Source organism: Choloepus didactylus, chromosome 16 (genome assembly GCF_015220235.1).
Source record: "Choloepus didactylus isolate mChoDid1 chromosome 16, mChoDid1.pri, whole genome shotgun sequence".
Lineage (NCBI taxonomy): Eukaryota > Metazoa > Chordata > Mammalia > Pilosa > Megalonychidae > Choloepus > Choloepus didactylus.
In genome coordinates, this window is record NC_051322.1 from 43,248,670 (window position 1) to 43,266,787 (window position 18,118).

General features: G+C 40.5%; 1 protein-coding gene across 3 annotated transcripts in view; it reads right to left on the reverse strand.

Moving 5' to 3' along the window:
- Positions 1-3,708: 3,708 nt before the first annotated feature.
- Positions 3,709-18,118, reverse strand: part of KIAA1328 (KIAA1328 ortholog) — a 355,769-nt gene continuing 341,359 nt past the window's right edge. For all 3 annotated transcript variants that reach the window (XM_037806404.1, XM_037806405.1, XM_037806406.1), the window contains one exon: positions 3,709-9,194. In XM_037806404.1, coding sequence (XP_037662332.1) covers positions 8,984-9,194 — 211 coding nt within the window. In that variant the 3' untranslated portion in view covers positions 3,709-8,983. The remainder of the gene's footprint in view (positions 9,195-18,118) is intronic.

Below are 18,118 nucleotides of genomic sequence, written 5' to 3' on the forward strand. Positions count from 1 at the left end.
CATGTTCCTCTCCCCCTCTCTCTTTTCCATTATCCATCCATCTGATAAATAATGATTGGAACCTACAATGTGCCAGGGATTAGTGATGAATAAGACTATCTTATTCTGGCCATCATGGGGCTTACAATCTAATGGTGGAATTGGATAAACAGGCAACTCCAGCACAGTACGTGTTGTGATAAAGGATGTACAGATGTCTAAGAAATCTCATAAGAAGGCTGGGAAAAGGATATTACAGCACCTTCGGGAACTAATAGAATGTCTGAGTGTCTGGTGCACAGAAGTCAAGAGAAAGAGTGGGGGAAAGATGAGGTTGGCAGACTGAAGACTGCAGTGGGACCAAATCATGGAGAGCCTGGTGTACTATGCTCAGGAGTCCAAACTCTCTCTTAAGGGTAATGGGAAATTAACATTTTAAGCTGGAGTAGGAATGAGATCACCCTGGTAGCTTTATGGAGAAGGTAACTCTTATTATATTGGGGTTTGAGCACTCTACATGCATTAGCTCATTTAATCTTTACAATAACCCCATGAGGGAGGTTGTGTCCTGATAGTCCAAAGATAAGACTGGAGCAGAGAGAGGTTAATCACATGGTCAAGGATGAGTCCACGCTGCTGGCTGGAAGAACAATGAAGAGACTATTTCACTAGTGAAGCATCAATAGAGATAGAGAAGTGGGTAAGTTTGAGAAATAGGAGGTGGGCTTGATAATACTTGATTGACGGAAAGTAGGAGTGAGGGCAGAAATAAATGATGACCCTCCCATCCCCAGTTTTTGAGTTTGCATTCCACTCATTACTAGCTGGTAACCTTGGTAAGGCTTGCTAAGCCTCATTTTCATTGTGGCAAAAAAAAAAAAAATCACTCCAATTTTAGATGTGCACAGATATTTGCACCTGGCTTCATTCAATAGAGGGTTTGGGGTGGCTTAAAAGAAAAATACTCATAATGAAATAATTTTTTAGAAGTACCAACAGAGGTCTCATCTCACAAGGACTGAATAAGACCATGCACAGGGCCCACCTAGAGTAGGTGCTTCATGAGTTGTCGATGATTTTCTGGCACCTACTAGCTTCCACTCCACATGCCTACCATTCTGTAGTCCTCCCTCCTGGCATAGGGTTTGGGTTTCCATCCTTCTTTCCTGACTAACTCTGCCACCCTCAGGTCATTACCTACAATAACATTATTTTTGTCCCCCATCTCAATTTCTTCCTATCTATGGTTTTCTCTCTCCTTTGTTCATTAACAGTAATTCCCAGTTATCACACCACTAAAGAGCTCTGTTATTGATACCCTCATATATCCCATGTTGGCAAATAATTTTTTTACCGAAGTGCATTGTAGATTTATTTGTCCATTTTTATTAAGCACAGATTTATGTGCTTTCTTACATAGATATACCAATCAGAAATGACCTATGCACAATAACCAAGGTTACTACAACTTGATATGGTGCTTTCCCATCCAGAGTAAAGAAGTGACACTGCAGTTGGCCTGAACAGCTTTCATCTACAGACATGTACGATTTCCACTGGTCTTTCTGAAATAATGAAAATTGCTCATGGATTACTATTAGCGCCTTTTGGATCTTTAAGATTCTGGGAACCCCAGGTTGGGAACCAGAGGACTTCAATCAAATGCAGGTCTCACTTAACTTGGAAAAATAAAGCCCTGTAGATAGCTCTAACTTTGACTTGCCTTTTATTATTCCTATTTACTGTTCTGGTTCTCTCTTTCCGTTCACAGCCAGATTTCTACGTTTGGGCTCACTCCACCTTAATAACTCATAAACTGACTTCCACCCAAGTCCAGTTTAGAGAGATACTGATCAGGCTTTTACTCCTGTCTTTCCTGTACTCCTTGGCCAGTCAGCAACCAAGGCCCATTGACACTTCTGTTTTGTTTATTTTTTGGTAATATTTTTATGAGATTAATTCATATACCATACAAATCACCCATTTAAAGTGTACAATTCAATAATTTTTAGTATAGTCAGTTTTGCAACCATCACCACAATAAACTTTAGAACATTTTCATCACTCCAAAAAGGAACCTTATACCCTTTAGCAGTCACCATCTTCATCCCCCCTAGCCCCAGGAACTAATCTACTTTCTGTCTCTATAGATTTGCCTTTTCTGGACATTTTATATAAATGGAATCATATATGATCTTTTGTGACTGGCTTCTTTCACTTAGCATGATGTTTTCAGGGTTCATCCATGTTATAGCTTATATCAGTGCTTGATTCTTGTTTGTGGTCAAATAATATTCCATTGTATGGATATACCCCCATTTTGTTTATCCATTCATCAGGTGATGGACATTTGGGTTGTTTCCACTTTTTGGTTATTATAATACTGCTATGAACATTTGGGCACAACATTTTGTGTGACCATGTTTTCATTTCTTTTGGGTATATACTTAGGAGTTTTCATTTCTTTTGGGTATATACTTAGGAATTGCTGGGTCATATGGCAACTCTATATTTAACTTTTTGAGGCACTCACAGACTGTTTTCCAAAGTGACTGCACCATTTTACATTCCCACCAGCAGTGTATGAGGGTTCATGGATACTTCTTATTTGTTTCCAAAATCCTCCCCTTCACTAACATCATTGCCATTACTGGGGTTCACATGTTGTTACCTCTCTTCACTAGTGTTTCTATGAAGGGAGCTCCACTGGAGCAATTTCTGACCCCTCTCTGCATCCCTTACTCATTTCTCCCTTCCCAGTGCCCTATTTTTTTTTTTTTTTTTTTTAAATCTTATGTCAGGGGTGATTCAGAATCCCTTTGGTGCACATTCTCAATTGGGCGAGAATGATGTAACTGCTGCATTTGCGGGTCTTTCTCTCCGACTCAGACCCTGGCACAAGAAAGATTCCAGGTGTGGCTGGTCTGCATCTCCTAACTCTCCTTTGGGTGCATCATCTCAAGTTCTTGGGAGGACATACTAGAAAGTCTAATAAAGTTGAATAAAGATGGTAATAGCACATCAAATCTACACACTTCTATCTAGATCTATCACTATAAAACTAAGAGGCAACTGGTGGGATAGAGTAGGGGTGACAAACCTCTCACCTAGCCTAGGGCGATAGTTTCCTAATAAGTGGTATCTCTGCTTTAAAGTCTCACCTGCTTAGGGTTGGCTGAGAATCAGACAGTCCCCGTCTCCCAGGGCAGTTAGTAGCTCTGCCAACTAGTGGCTGAGGCACAACACATAAAATCTTCAACACTCAGTTTCCTGGGAAAAGGCCACCTGCTTCTTAGGACTGCTGTGGGCATCAAGAGAGATAATATGTAAGAACCTGGTCTAACACCTGGTAGACACTTAATAGATATTAGTTTCCTTCTCTTCCTTATGTTATCCACTGTAATAGAGCCTGGTACTACTGTAGATACATATTTCTAAATAAATAATTCCAAAAGTTTTTATGTGTTTTTAATTGCTTGAAGAATTTCATTGCTGGAAATATCCATTGTCTGACATTTAACATTCTCTACAATTTTGGTCCAGAATACTTCTCTCGGCTTTCTATACCCTCTCTTCTAATATCTTATCTGTTAGCCGTGACCTCTTCTCCATTGTTCTTAAACACTTCTTGAGCTTTATTGCCAATGAACACTCAACTCCTACAATTTCCCATCCCTAAATCCCTTCCCACTCTCCACCTATCTTAGAGATAATCTTCTAAAGCCTAGTTTAAATCCTCCTTTCCCCCTCCTCCTCTCATACAGCCTACACAAACTCAGCCCAGTGATCTACTATCCTGGAACAATAACATTCACAGCCTTCTACCACTCACTGGAAATTTTACTGTGATGTTCTTGGCATTTGCTATTAAAAATGTCAAAGTCTTAATCTTTGTCTTTTACTAGTTTGTAAGTTCACTGAGGAATACATAACGATAGCTACCTTGTATGTGTCGGATACTGTACATAGGCCTTTCACAAACGTTAACTCATTGAATTTCACCCTTACAACCATCCTATGAAATGCATTATCACCCCATTTTATAGAAAAAGAAGTCTGGGTTCAGTGTGGTAAATATTTTGCCTAAGATAATTCAGCTAATTAGTAGTATAACTGAAATTTATACTCAGGGTGACTTGCTTCTGTAGCTTACACTGTCAACCATTTCCCTAGTAGGGTCAACAGCACCTAACAGAATGCTGGCCCTGGAGGAGGCACTTAACATACATAGACTGGCCAACTCAACATGGACTGATGAAAACCTGAGGACAAGCCTTTGACTTGGGCTGGTCCTGGATAAAGTAGTTGGTTGCCTCATTGTCAAAACATGATGCAGGCCATTCCTATTGGACTTCAAGTACCAACCTACTGGATTTCCTATACTAGTATAATTACCACCTCCACCTGACTGAAGGGAGACCTTGCCCTCCTTTTGGCCATTGTCTTTTCAGAAGAGGCCTTAGCTAGGGCTATAACAGCTTCTGTTATTTGAAAAAGACAGGTGGACATACCCATTATTTCAGGTAGAGAGCTGTGCCTCTTTTACCCAGGGATTTTGCTCTAAATAGCTTCCCCATGGCCTCCACCTCTATGGACAAAAAGAAGTTCCAAGTTTGACACTCCTTGAGGGTCATTGACATGCAAAGCACCTGGGACTGTATATGCTACATTTTTGCTCACCTTGGCTCAAGTGGTCTGTGAGAGCTCACTTCTGAGAGATGGTAGTGGAATGCTCAGTCCTAGTCGAGATTCTCAAAATGCTCATCTTGGAACATAAAATGAAGGCAGTAATTTGCTGTAGTGGGGAAGATACCAACGCGGCAGCTAGACCTGTCACTGGCAGGATGCGGAATCTTAGACAAGTCACTTTTCTCTGAACTCTTTCTGCATCCGTAAAATGAAAGTGACGGATTATCTGGGCTCTAAGGTCCAATTCGGCTATGGAATTCTGTGACTCTAGAAGGTGATGGGACTATGGTAGGGGGAGGTAGAAAAGACCAGGAACCTGGAATTCACCCTACCGGTGTTTACCCAATTCTGAGTGTGTATGTGTGGGGTGGAGGTGGACAGGGAGGGAAAAATATCCATGAAGCTGAAGCCTGGGTGGTTAGAAGGTCCCGATTCTGAATGGGAAAATGGAACTGTAGGGGCTTAAGAACCGTTGTTTGACCACCAACTCTGGGGAAACATGGGGCTGGAAATTAATTTATAAAATTGGTTCTTTAGCTGCCAGCCCATTCTGCCTCTGGGCATTAGGGTGTTACTCTTACTCTACTGATCTCCAGCTTTTTTCCTAGACTCAGGGTACACTTAAGAGAATGGGGGCGAACTTGTCTCCTTTTTGCTTGGGAGCTGTATGAGTGATGATTCTGCTCTTGCCACCTCTACCTCTGAGGGGAAGCCGCAAAAAGTCCTTGTCCAGGAGGAGGTGCCAGGCTGGCTTGGAGGGTGGCTGGCAGGACAGGTGCTTTGGTTGTCTTAGTTGAATCTACAGGCGTCATCTCAGACCTAGGTATTTCAGGCAAGTCAAGCCCCCTCACTGTTCTCCCAGCACCTAAAGCCAACTAGATGGGACCATTTTTCCCCTCGCAGAGTGCTGTGATATTTCTTCCTTGTTGAGCAGCTAAGGGGATAGGCACATAGAAGGACCTCAGTGGTGCCCACAGATTGAAGATTTCATTTCAGCAACCACACAGCATAGAGGAGGCTTGATGTCCCTATGATGTAAGGGAAATGGAGTTGCACCAGGAGAACTTACTAGGATGTGGCAAACCATTTCCTTTCTTTTGGTTGACCATAAACTCCTGTTGTTTTAACAGGTACTGAGAAAAATAACCGTTTTGATAATCTGGGGGCTCTTCTCTTGCTTTCAAACTATGCCCCACCAAGTCTGATGAGAGATGTTCAAGGAACAATTCAATATCAAAACCATAAGGGGAAAATAGCCATAGAGATAATTTATTAACTTAAAATCTCATGTGTATATAAACATTTGGCCACATTAAAAATCACACACACTGAGCTGAGGAGAAAACATGAGATGGTTGGAGTCTGCCCTAATGATTACAGACTTCATTGAGCCGTGCTCCTTCAGGGCTTTCCCCTCCCCAGAGTCTTTGGCCAGCAAATATCTAGTATGAACCATGATGCTGGAAGCAGGGCTAAGTGCAAAGAGTGGCTCTGAAGGAAGAGAAAGAGAGTCCTGTCCTCCACATGACATTTGGGACACTTGGATAGTCCCCACCACAGGGGTCAGGTTTGAATAAACACAGGTGCACCTTCTGGAAGGGTGTGAGCAAAAGCTTTTCCTTGATTAACCTTGTCTTTCTAGATCAAGCACTTTGAGCTCTAATTAGGGAGCCTCAATGGACATATTTTGTCCTTTTCCATTTTGAAAACATTGATTGGTTTTCCTCTCACAGAAGGGGGTGGGTAATGTTGTAGCACTATCTGCAGCACCCCCAATATATGTCTAGACTTCTTTGAGGAAGCGACTGGAGGCTGGGCCAGCAAATCCCAGTCACTCACTGTTGGAAGTACTTAACAGGAGGAAAGACAGACTTCTTTGTGCCAGACCCTTTCTCTTGGTGGGATAGTCTGCAATTAGACTAAGCTTCAAGGCTCTACAGTAGCCTTTTCATATATATTTCAAAGTAAAACACAGATTAAAATGTTATAAGTATTATTCAATTAATAATAAAGACATTAGATTGTATACAAATTCACTTCTTATTGCCCTGACACCCATGACATATCTATAGGATAAAGAAAGGCAGCTGGGAAGAGGGGTAGAGAGTGTGGCTTATGAAAAATATGTTGATTGATGCTGTGCTGGAAATCCATTTTTGCTCTTCCAAATTGATCATTCAGGGGGCAGTGAAGAAGCAGTTCAACTTTATTCTATGGCATGTGACACCACCAAAAAAACCTTGAGTTCAGACCCTGTTTCTAATTCTTCTAAAGGCAAACACACTTCTTAAAGAAAGCACAATTCTTCCTGGTCCTTTTGACATCCTCTTACTCCTGAGAGCAGTATGGATACTGGTGTCCAGAATGGCTGACTATAGTACAGTTATGGTTGTGACACCTGGGGGAAGGAAAAGATAGTTCTGGAAACCTAGCTTTGAGAAAATGGCTGCAGGCTCGCTGTTTTCCACCCATTCATTTCTGCCACACGAAAGAAAGCCCATATTCAAAAAGCTTTTTGAAATGGGATGAGGCTGATTTGGTTACTCTAACAGGGTTGGACTTTTTATAGTAAATTTGTAATCTGCAATGAGTTGTCAACTTTTCAAGTTTAGGACTACAGCTAGTCCTGACACTATATTTAGCTCAGATAGACTACTGTATCGGTAGGCTCCATTCTTCTTTCCTCCAAAGAGAAAAAGACCCAAGTAAAGGAAGGGTGGATGGAGGCAACAGGGCTAGGTTCAGCCTGAAGAGACAATGAAGAGTCTACATACAAGATTTGATTTACCAGCCAAGGAGGCTGCTTAACCAGGCTTTTCTAGACTGAAATAATCTCGTTTTGATGAAGAATTCAGGGAAGCCGTGCAGGATCACGAAGTGCAGGCTTCCCTGGGTGGTCTGACCCTTGCTACTAATACTGACTGACAAGATGCTTGGTCCCACTTCAGGCCTGGGGCTGGTGAAAGGGAGAGACAGAAATAACAGCAACACTCTCTAGATTAAATAAAGTTGTCAAGTAACATATCCGGGGACACATCTTCTCACTGCCAATTACTGAAGTTTTAAACTCATTGGTTGTACCAAGCTCATCATACTGCCCATCACTTGAGAAGTCACTAGAACCCACTGAAACCTCAAGGACCCATCTCAAGAGCTCTGCTGAATAGGAGGAAAGCATAGAGAATGAGGTCTCCAGTGTATTTCTTCCACGGACTTTCTCTGGGTCAAAATCGAAGCCTGGTGGAAAAGGGAGGGAGACCCTGTTTGGGGTCGTAGAACTAACCTAGCAAGTGGACTTGGTTCTTAGGGGCCATGGGAATGTGGCCCTGAGCAAAGCACATGCAGGGCTTGGTCAACTGAAGGCTTTTGATCCTCATGGGTGAAGGGCAGGGGGAGGCGGAGCTCATCAGCCTGCAGCAACTGAACGCCACTCTCCCACTACTGGCATCTTCCCCAGGCACAACCTTAGGAAGTTCACAAGAGCATATGTGATGGAAGGGTGAATAAAACAGATATGTGGTTCAACAGAAAATTAGAGACTACTCTTATTTCTCCTGGGAACTTGCAGGGGTAGTCACCTGAACATTGGTAGGCAAAGCATTTCGGGCTTATACCTCCACCAGATTTCCCTAGGGCATTCACTCCTGCATGTGATTTAAGGCCTGTTTCAAAGGGTTGGCTGGGTTCCTTCCTCCAGCCCACTGAACCCTTTGGTTTGGGATGGGTAACTATCAGGCTGATGACTACTGGGACTGACTCACAATTGGTTCTCAGTGTTGCTTGTGATGGATTTTAGAGATACCAACTACAACTTCAGAATTAAATGACTACACTTAGAGGTAGGTGGTGAGAGAACAGGGTGGAGAAGGTGAAAGGGTTTGTCTTTCTAAAATTGTTTATGTTACAAAGGGGCAACCTTTAAATTAGAGGGATCTTTTAGTGGAAAGGTTTTCCTTGTACACAAAGAGAGCCAACCCTTTGCAGCAGATTGAAATGGAAACACTCCTTAAATGAGGCTGAATATGCAATGGCCTTAACCATGCAGAAAGTCTTATGTTAATTTTCTAATCTCTGTTTGGCATAGAAAAGATACTGCCCCTTGCCGCCTTAGTGTGTTAGCTACTGATTGGTCTAATTAAAAAAAAAACCCTGTTTGTTAGAATGATTTCTAAATTCAATACTAACAGGATGTTAGTAAGATAAGTCCCTGCGAAAAGAGACACAATTACTTTGCAATCAAATAATTTAAGATGAGAGATCGGTATATAAAGGCCCACAAATTTCCTATGGAAATTTTGTAGCATGTGCTTCAGAGTCAAATGAAAAATATATCTTCCAGAATCTGATTCTCCTCCAGCTCTTCAGGAGTCCTGCATGCCCTCATCTTGTTCCGGGTCGGTTTTGGAGGACTGATTCGGAAGGTACCATGGTTCCAGGCACCAACTTCTTTGGAGGGACATGACTGAGGTTTGGGAGCAGAATTTGGGCTCAGAGATTGAACCAAATCCAACAGAGATGTCTCATACCTGTAACACAGATAGAAAACTATCAGACCATTAGAACATTAGAGTCCAAGCAGAGATAGGCTGCCTAGGGCAAGAATCAGATCATAGATCACGTCATGTACAGAAGGGAACTGTAGGAAAGGCAAACACCAGAAGGGTTTCAAGAACCAAGACACCTGCTGTCTGCCTGTAAGCTCTTCTCTCCTGCTGAACTTTCTAACCTGCAAAGAGAGCCTTGGAGTGGGCAAAGTAATACGGATAATAACAATAATATTAATAGCAATATTTACTGCAGGTTTGCTAAGTGACAGGCCCTGTTCTTCATGCTTTACATATAGCTAACCTTCATCTAACTCTTTAAATAACCCTAGAAGGCAGGTACTGTACCTGCCATTATATACACGAGGAAACCGAGGCTCAGGGAAGTAATTCATTTAACATGAAGCTATTACATGGCAAAGTCAGGATTTAAACCAAGGATTTAAAGTCTTTGCAGCCACACACGCTTGGTTCAAATCTCTCTGTATCATATTCAACCTGTGTGATACTGGGAAATTACTCAATGTCACACTTCGGTCCCCTCATCTGTAAAAAGCTAAGAGACTTCCAGTTAGGATTAAATGAATTAGTTGAAATATATTAGTGTAAATAGATACTTAACAAATGCTAGTTCCTTTCTGCAGAATAGCTAGTTACTTCTGTTACTAATCACTAGTTACTTAAATGCTGCTTATGCTAGTTACTTTCTGCAGAAAGGCTAGTTACCTTCCGCAGAATCTTGGGAAAAGAAATCTTCCACTTGAAAGTCGTTAAAATGGGAATATTTTATGTTATATATATGTTACCACAATTTTTTAAAAATCATAAAAAAAAAAAAAAGTGACAAAACCTTGTGGCACCACACCCACTTCCCAGCTCAATACTGAGAGCCACTCACGCCCCCCACACCCCTCCAACCAAAAAAAGAAATCTTCATCTGAATCCCTAAAGAAATCCCTCCAAGGAAAAACTTCCCTGGTATTCAGCATTCTTTCAAACAGGGTAAACCTGGAGCAGCTTAGAGGCAGAGAAACTAATTTTGGTCAATGACACCCTCATTCCATGATCCATTGTACATATTTACAGAATGGAAAGGTATGAATGTATGTGCCTTCATACTCATTCATACAAGGGTTCCAGTAATTTCTATAGATATATCATGAAGCTTTATTTTGGCTAACCGTTTGAAAGTCAACTTTCACCAAAATTTTCAATGAAGATGTTTGAAAGGAGCAAAAAAAAGTGAAGTTGAAATTTCACCTCTGAACCTACTACTCAATAAATATTGGTTGGATGAATGAATGAATGGAGAATAGAATCGGTCAGCCTCCTGAGATGGCTGTCTCCTATGCATGTGCCTGCAGTGATGGCTATCTATAGCATGAGTAAACAATCACGAATGATTAGAGAGAAATCTTTCTCAAGAACTTACTCTCCAGTTTCTGATATTCTAGATCCTATGGAATCCCTCACTATTGTTCAAGACTGGGGGTGGGAGTGGGGGTAATTTACTCTTTAAATCAATACCTCTACTCAGTCTCTTTCCCCCTCAAATATCCCATACGTCAACATCAAATTAATTTTGGTGAAATACCTCATTAATTACACTATTCTCTTTTTTAAAAACAATCAGCTGCTTTCTATTACCTAACAAAACAAAGAACAAATTTATAAGCCAGGTCTTGTATAATTTGGTCCTACCTATTCTATCATGGCTCCCACTGCTCTTTGATATTGTTTTTTTGCACTACAGTAACTCAATTTCTGGATGTACAATGTCTTTTCCTCCTCTGTGATATCCTCATCTTCCTTTAAAAGCCTACCCAATTTTTTTTCAGAGAACTTCCTTTTATTATAGTTTTCTGTACCCACATACTAATCTCCCTTTAAAGACATAAACCCCAATCTCTTCATTTCTCTTGCTTTTAACACAGAACTTTATACAGAGCAGGTACTTTGTTGGTGAATGACTTGTGAAGTGGAGCATTGTTGATAGTCTATGACAAATGAGAAGGACAGACACAGGAGGGGATTTCCAACTTCGTCCAAACATGTCTTTGTTGCTGCAGTCTCCATCAATAGAGGTGCAAAAAATTTGGAATGCCTAGAAGCACCAGTGAAGACTTTTTCTGCCTGAGAGCTATTACTAATTTGGGAGTGGAGTTGAGACAGGAAAGGCATTCTCAAGAGGAGAAGGGCATACACAAGCAATTTGCAGTTTTAACTGAGGTTCCTTCATTGGGCAGTGGTGTCAGCAGCGGAAGCAATGCCAGAATAATGCAGGGGACTAACAGTGACTGGGAGGAGGCGTGGGCAGATTGTAATACAGCAACCTGGAAATGCTGTTAGAGTAAAATGTGAGGTCTATTCCTTCTCCATTGTCCACGTCCCACTGCATCATTAAACCACTGCCTTAATTTCTTTGTTGGATTTCTGTTTTTAGGATCTACCCTCTCTAGTCCAGTTTATTGCAATCTTCCTAAGGCACTACTGCTTTCCATTTCACACCCCTGTTCAAGGGAGGATGCCACAGGAGAGGAAGGTGAGAGAGATGCAACTAGCATTTCTTAGTGCATAGTATGAGTGGTATGCCTTACGTGGCACTATACAGATGTGATTTCATTTTTTCTGAATTACCATGTATTGCTACTTATATTTTTACATATGTCTTGCTTTCTCATTTATATTTTATTCATTTAAAAATATTTGTTTGTTGTTTTATTCCACATTGCTTCCTCTTCCTCTTCTCTTAACACCCCAGAGCTAAGTCAACTGATACTCCTTCCTGAGTCAATACTGATTGAGACAGAAAGTATACTCTCTAGATGAGGGAGAAGCCATGATTGCTTGGGCTCTACCCCCAGCTCTCTGGCTGCTGGTCAGAGTCAGGATCTGGTATTTCAGAAATGAACTGGGTAAAGGATAAAAACGGGAACTATGCAGAAGAAATACAAATGTCCAGAAAATATGAACAAATGCTCATTGTAACCATTAGTAATCAGGGAAATGCAAAGTTAAAATGAGGATGCAATTGGGGAAGGGGCAGGTTGGCAAATATTAAAAAATTAATAATATCCACTGTCGGCAAATGGGTGGGGAGAAAAGGCATCTCATACTGCTGGTGAAAGTATAAATAGGGAGAACTTTTTTTTGGAGGACAAACTGTATATATATATATCAGAATGTAAAAAAGTGCATACTCTGACTCAATTCTACCTCTAATTTATTGTACAGAAACACTTTACATGTATACAAAGATATAAATACAAGGTTGTTAACTATAGCCTCGAAAAAGCAAGGATTGGTGAAATAAATCCTGGCATAGTCATACAAACAAATACTACATCATCTTGGATACAGAAACATGTCCGCTGTATATTATTGATTATAAAAATTAAGTTGCAGAACAGTTTTTTAAATTAATTAATTAATTTATTTATTTTTATTGAGATTGTTCAGATACCATACAACTATCCAAAGATCCAAAGTGTACAATCAATTGCCCACGGCACCACCATACAGCTGTGCATCCATCAACACAATTTTTTTTTCAATTTTTAGAACATTTTCACTTCTCCAGAAAAGAAATAAAGACAAAAAAAAGGAAAACTCACATCCTCCCATACCCCTAACCACGCCCTCCCCCCTCCATTACTGATTCATAGTTTTGGTGTAGTACATTTGTTACTGTTGATGAAAGAATGTTAAAATACTAACTGTAGTATATAGTTTGCAATAGGTATATATATTTTTCCTATATGCCTCTCTATTATTAACCTCTAGTTATAGTGACATACATTTGTTCTAGTTCGTGAGAGAGATTTCTAATATTTGTATAGTTAATCACGGACATTGTCCACCACAAGATTCACTGTTTTATACATTCCCATCTTTTAACCTCCAACTTTCCTTCTGGTGACATGCGTGACTCTGAGCTTACCCTTTCCAGCACCTTCACACACCTTTTAGCACTGTTAATTATTCTCACTGCATGCCACCATCACCCCTATCCATTTCCAAATATTTAAGTTCACCCTAGTTGAACATTCTGCTCATGGTAAGCAACCGCTCCCCATTCTTTAGCCTCATTATATATCCTGGTAACTTATATTTCATGTCTATGAGTTTACATATTATAATTAGTTCATATCAGTGAGACCCTGCAGTATTTGCCTTTACGTGTCTATCTTATTTCACTCAATATAGAGCCCTCAAGGTTTCTTCATCAACACATTTCTTTTAATATGGTTTTGTTCAAACACTATACACATTCCGTCCTAAGTAAACAATCATTGGTTCCCCGTATAGTCACGTATTTACGTATTGAGTACCATCGCCACTCTCTATATAAGGACATTTCTTCCACAAAGACGGAGGAAGAGTCAAAGAAGGCAGAGAGGCAAAAGAAAAAGAAAAGAGAAAGAGAGAAAAACAAACAAACAAAAAAAAAAACTTGATAGCTAGAAGGTGACAAAAGGAAAGATAGCATTAACCTAAAGTAGAATAAAGAGTCAGACAACATCACCAATGCCTGGAGTCCCATACCCTTCCCCTATTCCCCCCCACCCCATAGGCATTTAGCTTTGGTATATTGCTTTTGTTACATTAAAGAAAGCATAATACAATGTTTCTGTTAATTCTAGCCTCTAGTTTGCATTGATTGTATTTTCCCCCCAATCCCACCCTATTTTTAACACTTTGCAATGTTGACATTCATTTGTTCTACCTCATGTAAAAACATATTTGTACCTTTTATTACAATTGTTGCGCATCCTAGGTTTCCCTGAGTTACATAGTCCCAGTCTTTATTGTTCTTCTTTTGTTCTGGTGTCCCACATGATCCCAGCCTTCCTCTTTCAACCATATTCACAGTCATCTTTGTTCAGTGTACTTACATTGCTGTGCTACTATCTCCCAAAATTGTTTTCCAGACCTCTTACTCCTGTCTGTTCCTTTCTGTCTGCAGTGCTTCCTTTAGTGCTTCCTGTAGAGCAGGTTTCTTGTTTACAAACTCGGTTATTGTCTGTTTGTCAGAGAATATTTTAAGCTTTCCCTCATATGTGAAGGATAGTTTTGCCGGATATAGGATTCTTGGTTGGTGGTTTTTCTCTTTCAGTATCTTAAATAAATCAGCCCACTTCCTTCTTGCCTCTATGGTTTCTATTGAGAAATCCACACATAGTCTTATCAAGTTTCCTTTGTATGTAATGGATTGCTTCTCTTTGCTGCTTTCAGGATTCTCTATCTTTGATGTTTGATAATCTGATTATTAAGTGTCTTGGCATAGGCCTATTCAGATCTATTCTGTTGGGGTACACTGTGCTTCTTGGATCCGTAATTTTATGTCTTTCATAAGAGATGGGAAATTTTCATTGATTATTTCCTCCATTATTGCTTCTGCCCATTTTCCCTTCTCTTCTCTTTCTGGGACACCAATGACATGTAAATTCTTGCTTTTCATTTTGTCTTTAAATTCCCAGAGATGTTGCTCGTATTTTTCTATTCTTTTCTCTATCTGTTCTTTTGTGTGTAGGCTTTCAGGTGCCTTATTCTCCAGTTCCAGAGTGTTTTCTTCTGCCTCTTGAGATCTGCTGTTGTATGTTTCCAGTGTGTCTTTCATCTCTTGTGTTGTGCCTTTCATTTCCATAGATTCCGCCAGTTGGTTTTTTGAACTTTCAGTTTCTACCTTATGTATGTCCTGTGTTTTCATTATACAGTTCATCTCTTTTGCCATATCTTCCCTAAACTTTTTGAATTCACTTATTATTAGTTGTTTCAATTCCTGCATCACAGTTGAAGTGCAAGTTTGTTCCCCTGACCGGGCCATAATTTCATTTTTCTTGGTGTAGGTTGTAGTTTTCTGTTGTCTAGGCATGGTTTCCTTGGTTACCCCAATCAGGCCTCTCCAGACCAGAATGGGCTAAGGTCCCAGAAGGAAGAAATATTCAGTATCTGGTTTCCCTGAGGGTGTGTCTTAGAAAATTGGTACACCCTCTGATGCCTCCGGTCACTGTGCTTTTCTGCACAGCAGGTGGCGCCTGTTAGCCTATAATTCTTGACTGGTGTAAGGAGGTGTGGCTCTTTATCCCCAAGTTCTGAATGAAAGGCAGGTAGTAGAGCTGGGCCCCACCCCTTTCCTCTTAGAGAAGATAGACACCCTAGCGGGAGGTCATTAGCATTTCAATGATCTTTCTCTGCCTGTGCTATACCCTTGTCTGGGTCACAGAACTGAGAACTGAAAATGGCTGAGGCTTTCTCCACTGAGTTGAAAAAGGAACAGAGCTAGTCCGAGGCAATCCTCCGGCTCTCCAAGGTCAGTCGTCACCCAAAGCCTCTGTCTACTTGTTGGGGATTCGTACCTCGCAGTGAGCAGTTCACACTCGCTAATTAAAACCCCAGCTGGAGCTCAGCTGAGCTATATTCGCTTGCTGGGAGAAGGCTTCTCTCTGGCACCAGGAGGCTTTGTAGCTCGGGCTGTGGGGGAGGGGTCTCCTGATTTGGATCCACAGTTTTTACTTACAGAATTTATGCTGTGATCTCAGGCATTCCTCCCAATTCAGGGTGGTGTATGATGAGTGGACGGTCACGTTTGTTCCCCTGCAGTTATTCTGGATTATTTACTAGTTTCTGTTTTTTTTTAGTTGTTCCAGGGGGACTACTTAGCTTCCAATCCTCTCTATGCCGCCATCTTAGATCCTCTCAGAACAGTTTTTAAAAATCTCACACATAGAGACCCATGAATGCCCTACCTGGACAAATATCCTGTTTTCTACAGCTGTTCCAACTGACTTCAGAATTGGAAGTCTTAAATGCCCCTGAATGTCATGACTCTGATGAAAACTCTTCAGGAAATCGCCTGAATCATGTATTCATTAGCTCTTTTTGAACACTTCTTTGGTTACTGAGCCACTAACTATTTTGCTGGCTTCTATTGTTCAGATAGTAGCCCTAGAGAGTAGCTCTCCACCAGATTCTCCCTTTAACTTGCTGTATATTGCTAAAGACCCTTGTCCTTAAATACACAGATATTTATTTGTATTACAATATAAAACTATGACGCAAAAAACAAAATCTTTTGCACTGCCAATTTATGTGTCTATGCATGTATTAATCTATTATCCCAGTTATGTTTGATAAGTAATAATGTTTTTAAAAGAAAAGCTTAGTATTTTAGTACCTGTCACTGCACTTTCCTCCCTGCCCTCTATCTGCTTTTTGAACAACAAGCCCCATGTTTTCATTTTGCACTGGTCCTGGAAAATCATGTAGATTGCTGTTATCTCCAATGCAAAGAATGGTATCTAGCAAAAAGTAGGTCCTAAATATTTATTGAATTAACGAATGACCTATGGTCTAAGTTTCAGCACTTTCCTCCATAGGTTCTAGTCAGGGTTCTCTAGGGAACCAGAACTGGCAGGAGATATCTGTAAATACTATGAGATTTTTATAACAGTTGTCTCAAGTGACTGTATGGATGCACAAGTCCAAGTTCCGTAGGACAAGCCACAAGCTGGGAATTCCGATGAAGGTCCTTGAAAGGTCCTCCAGGAGTAGCTAGCTGGCTGAAGTAGAGAAGGAAATTCTCTTTTCTGACTGCTGAAAACATCACTTCTCCTTTTAAAGCCTTCAGTTGATTGGATGAGACTTCTCTCATTGTTGAAGGCAATCTCCTCAGTTGATTATAAATGTAACCAGCCATAGGTACAATCAACTTACTGATGATTTAAGTTCACAAAATGTCCTCACAGTAAAATTAAGGCCAGTGCTTGCTTAACCAAACAACTGAACACCATCACCTGGCCAAGTTGACACTTGAACCTAACCATCACAGGCAGCTTTTTTGATCCTTGGACAGCCAGTCTTTTAAAAAATTACAATATATTTCCAACATTCTGAAAAGTATTATCTATCCATCCATTATTTTTGTTCTCCCTCTACAAAAGAGGATACTACATGTATGATTTTTAAAACTGTTTTCCACTTATTTGGGACCATTCTTCCATATCATTTTTTTTTACAACATTGTTTTTAATAGTTTCAAGTTACTTCATCTCCTGGATGCACTCTAATTTATTTAACCAGTCCCCTATTGAAGAGCACTTAGGTTAGGTCCAAAAGGCTTTTGAGAGACTAAATCAACTATTTCTTTTATTCCTTTTTTTCAGTCAGACAATACCTAAAATGTACTCCTAACCCCAATTCATCACAGGTTGGCAAAGTATTGCTATCCCCATCATGTTCTGTAGTTTCTTTCCCTTTATTCCAAGCCCCAATCCCAATGCTTCTGGAACTTTTGCTTCATGATATTCTCTGCTATACCCTGCACTCTTCTCAGAGTACTCCCTCCGTTTCCTTACGTTAACCGAAACCCGGCTCTTTGCTGAGGTCAAGGCTTTCCCCCTCCATCCTTCTTGGTGGAAATTGCTTACACTCAATACAGGTTTGAGAGGTAGGATCAGGATCATCATTGGTCCTATTATTGCTTTTTTGACCATTATTTCCCTTGTCTCTCATTAAACAATTATTCCTTCAAATATCCTGCCATCTGCTCTACCACCATCAACTTCTTCATCTGTCATCTACTGACTCACTCACTGTCAATCATGAAATGTTAGCACCTGACTCACAGTCTTCCTCTCCAAATAAACTCCTACTATCAACCGTGCTAATGTCAACGTCACATGAATGACATCCAACCTATAGTCTGACTTCTTTGTTCTTTGATCTTCTCTCAACTCCAAAGATTCTCTCAGCAAACCTTTCCCATAATCACATCCTGCAACTTGTCATCACTTAAAACTGCTTCTCGTTTGAATACAGTAATTCAAACATCCCACAACTCTTGATCTCCACATTCTACCCCTCAAGCTTTGGTATTTCAATCTTACCCTTCTTTCTCATCAGAC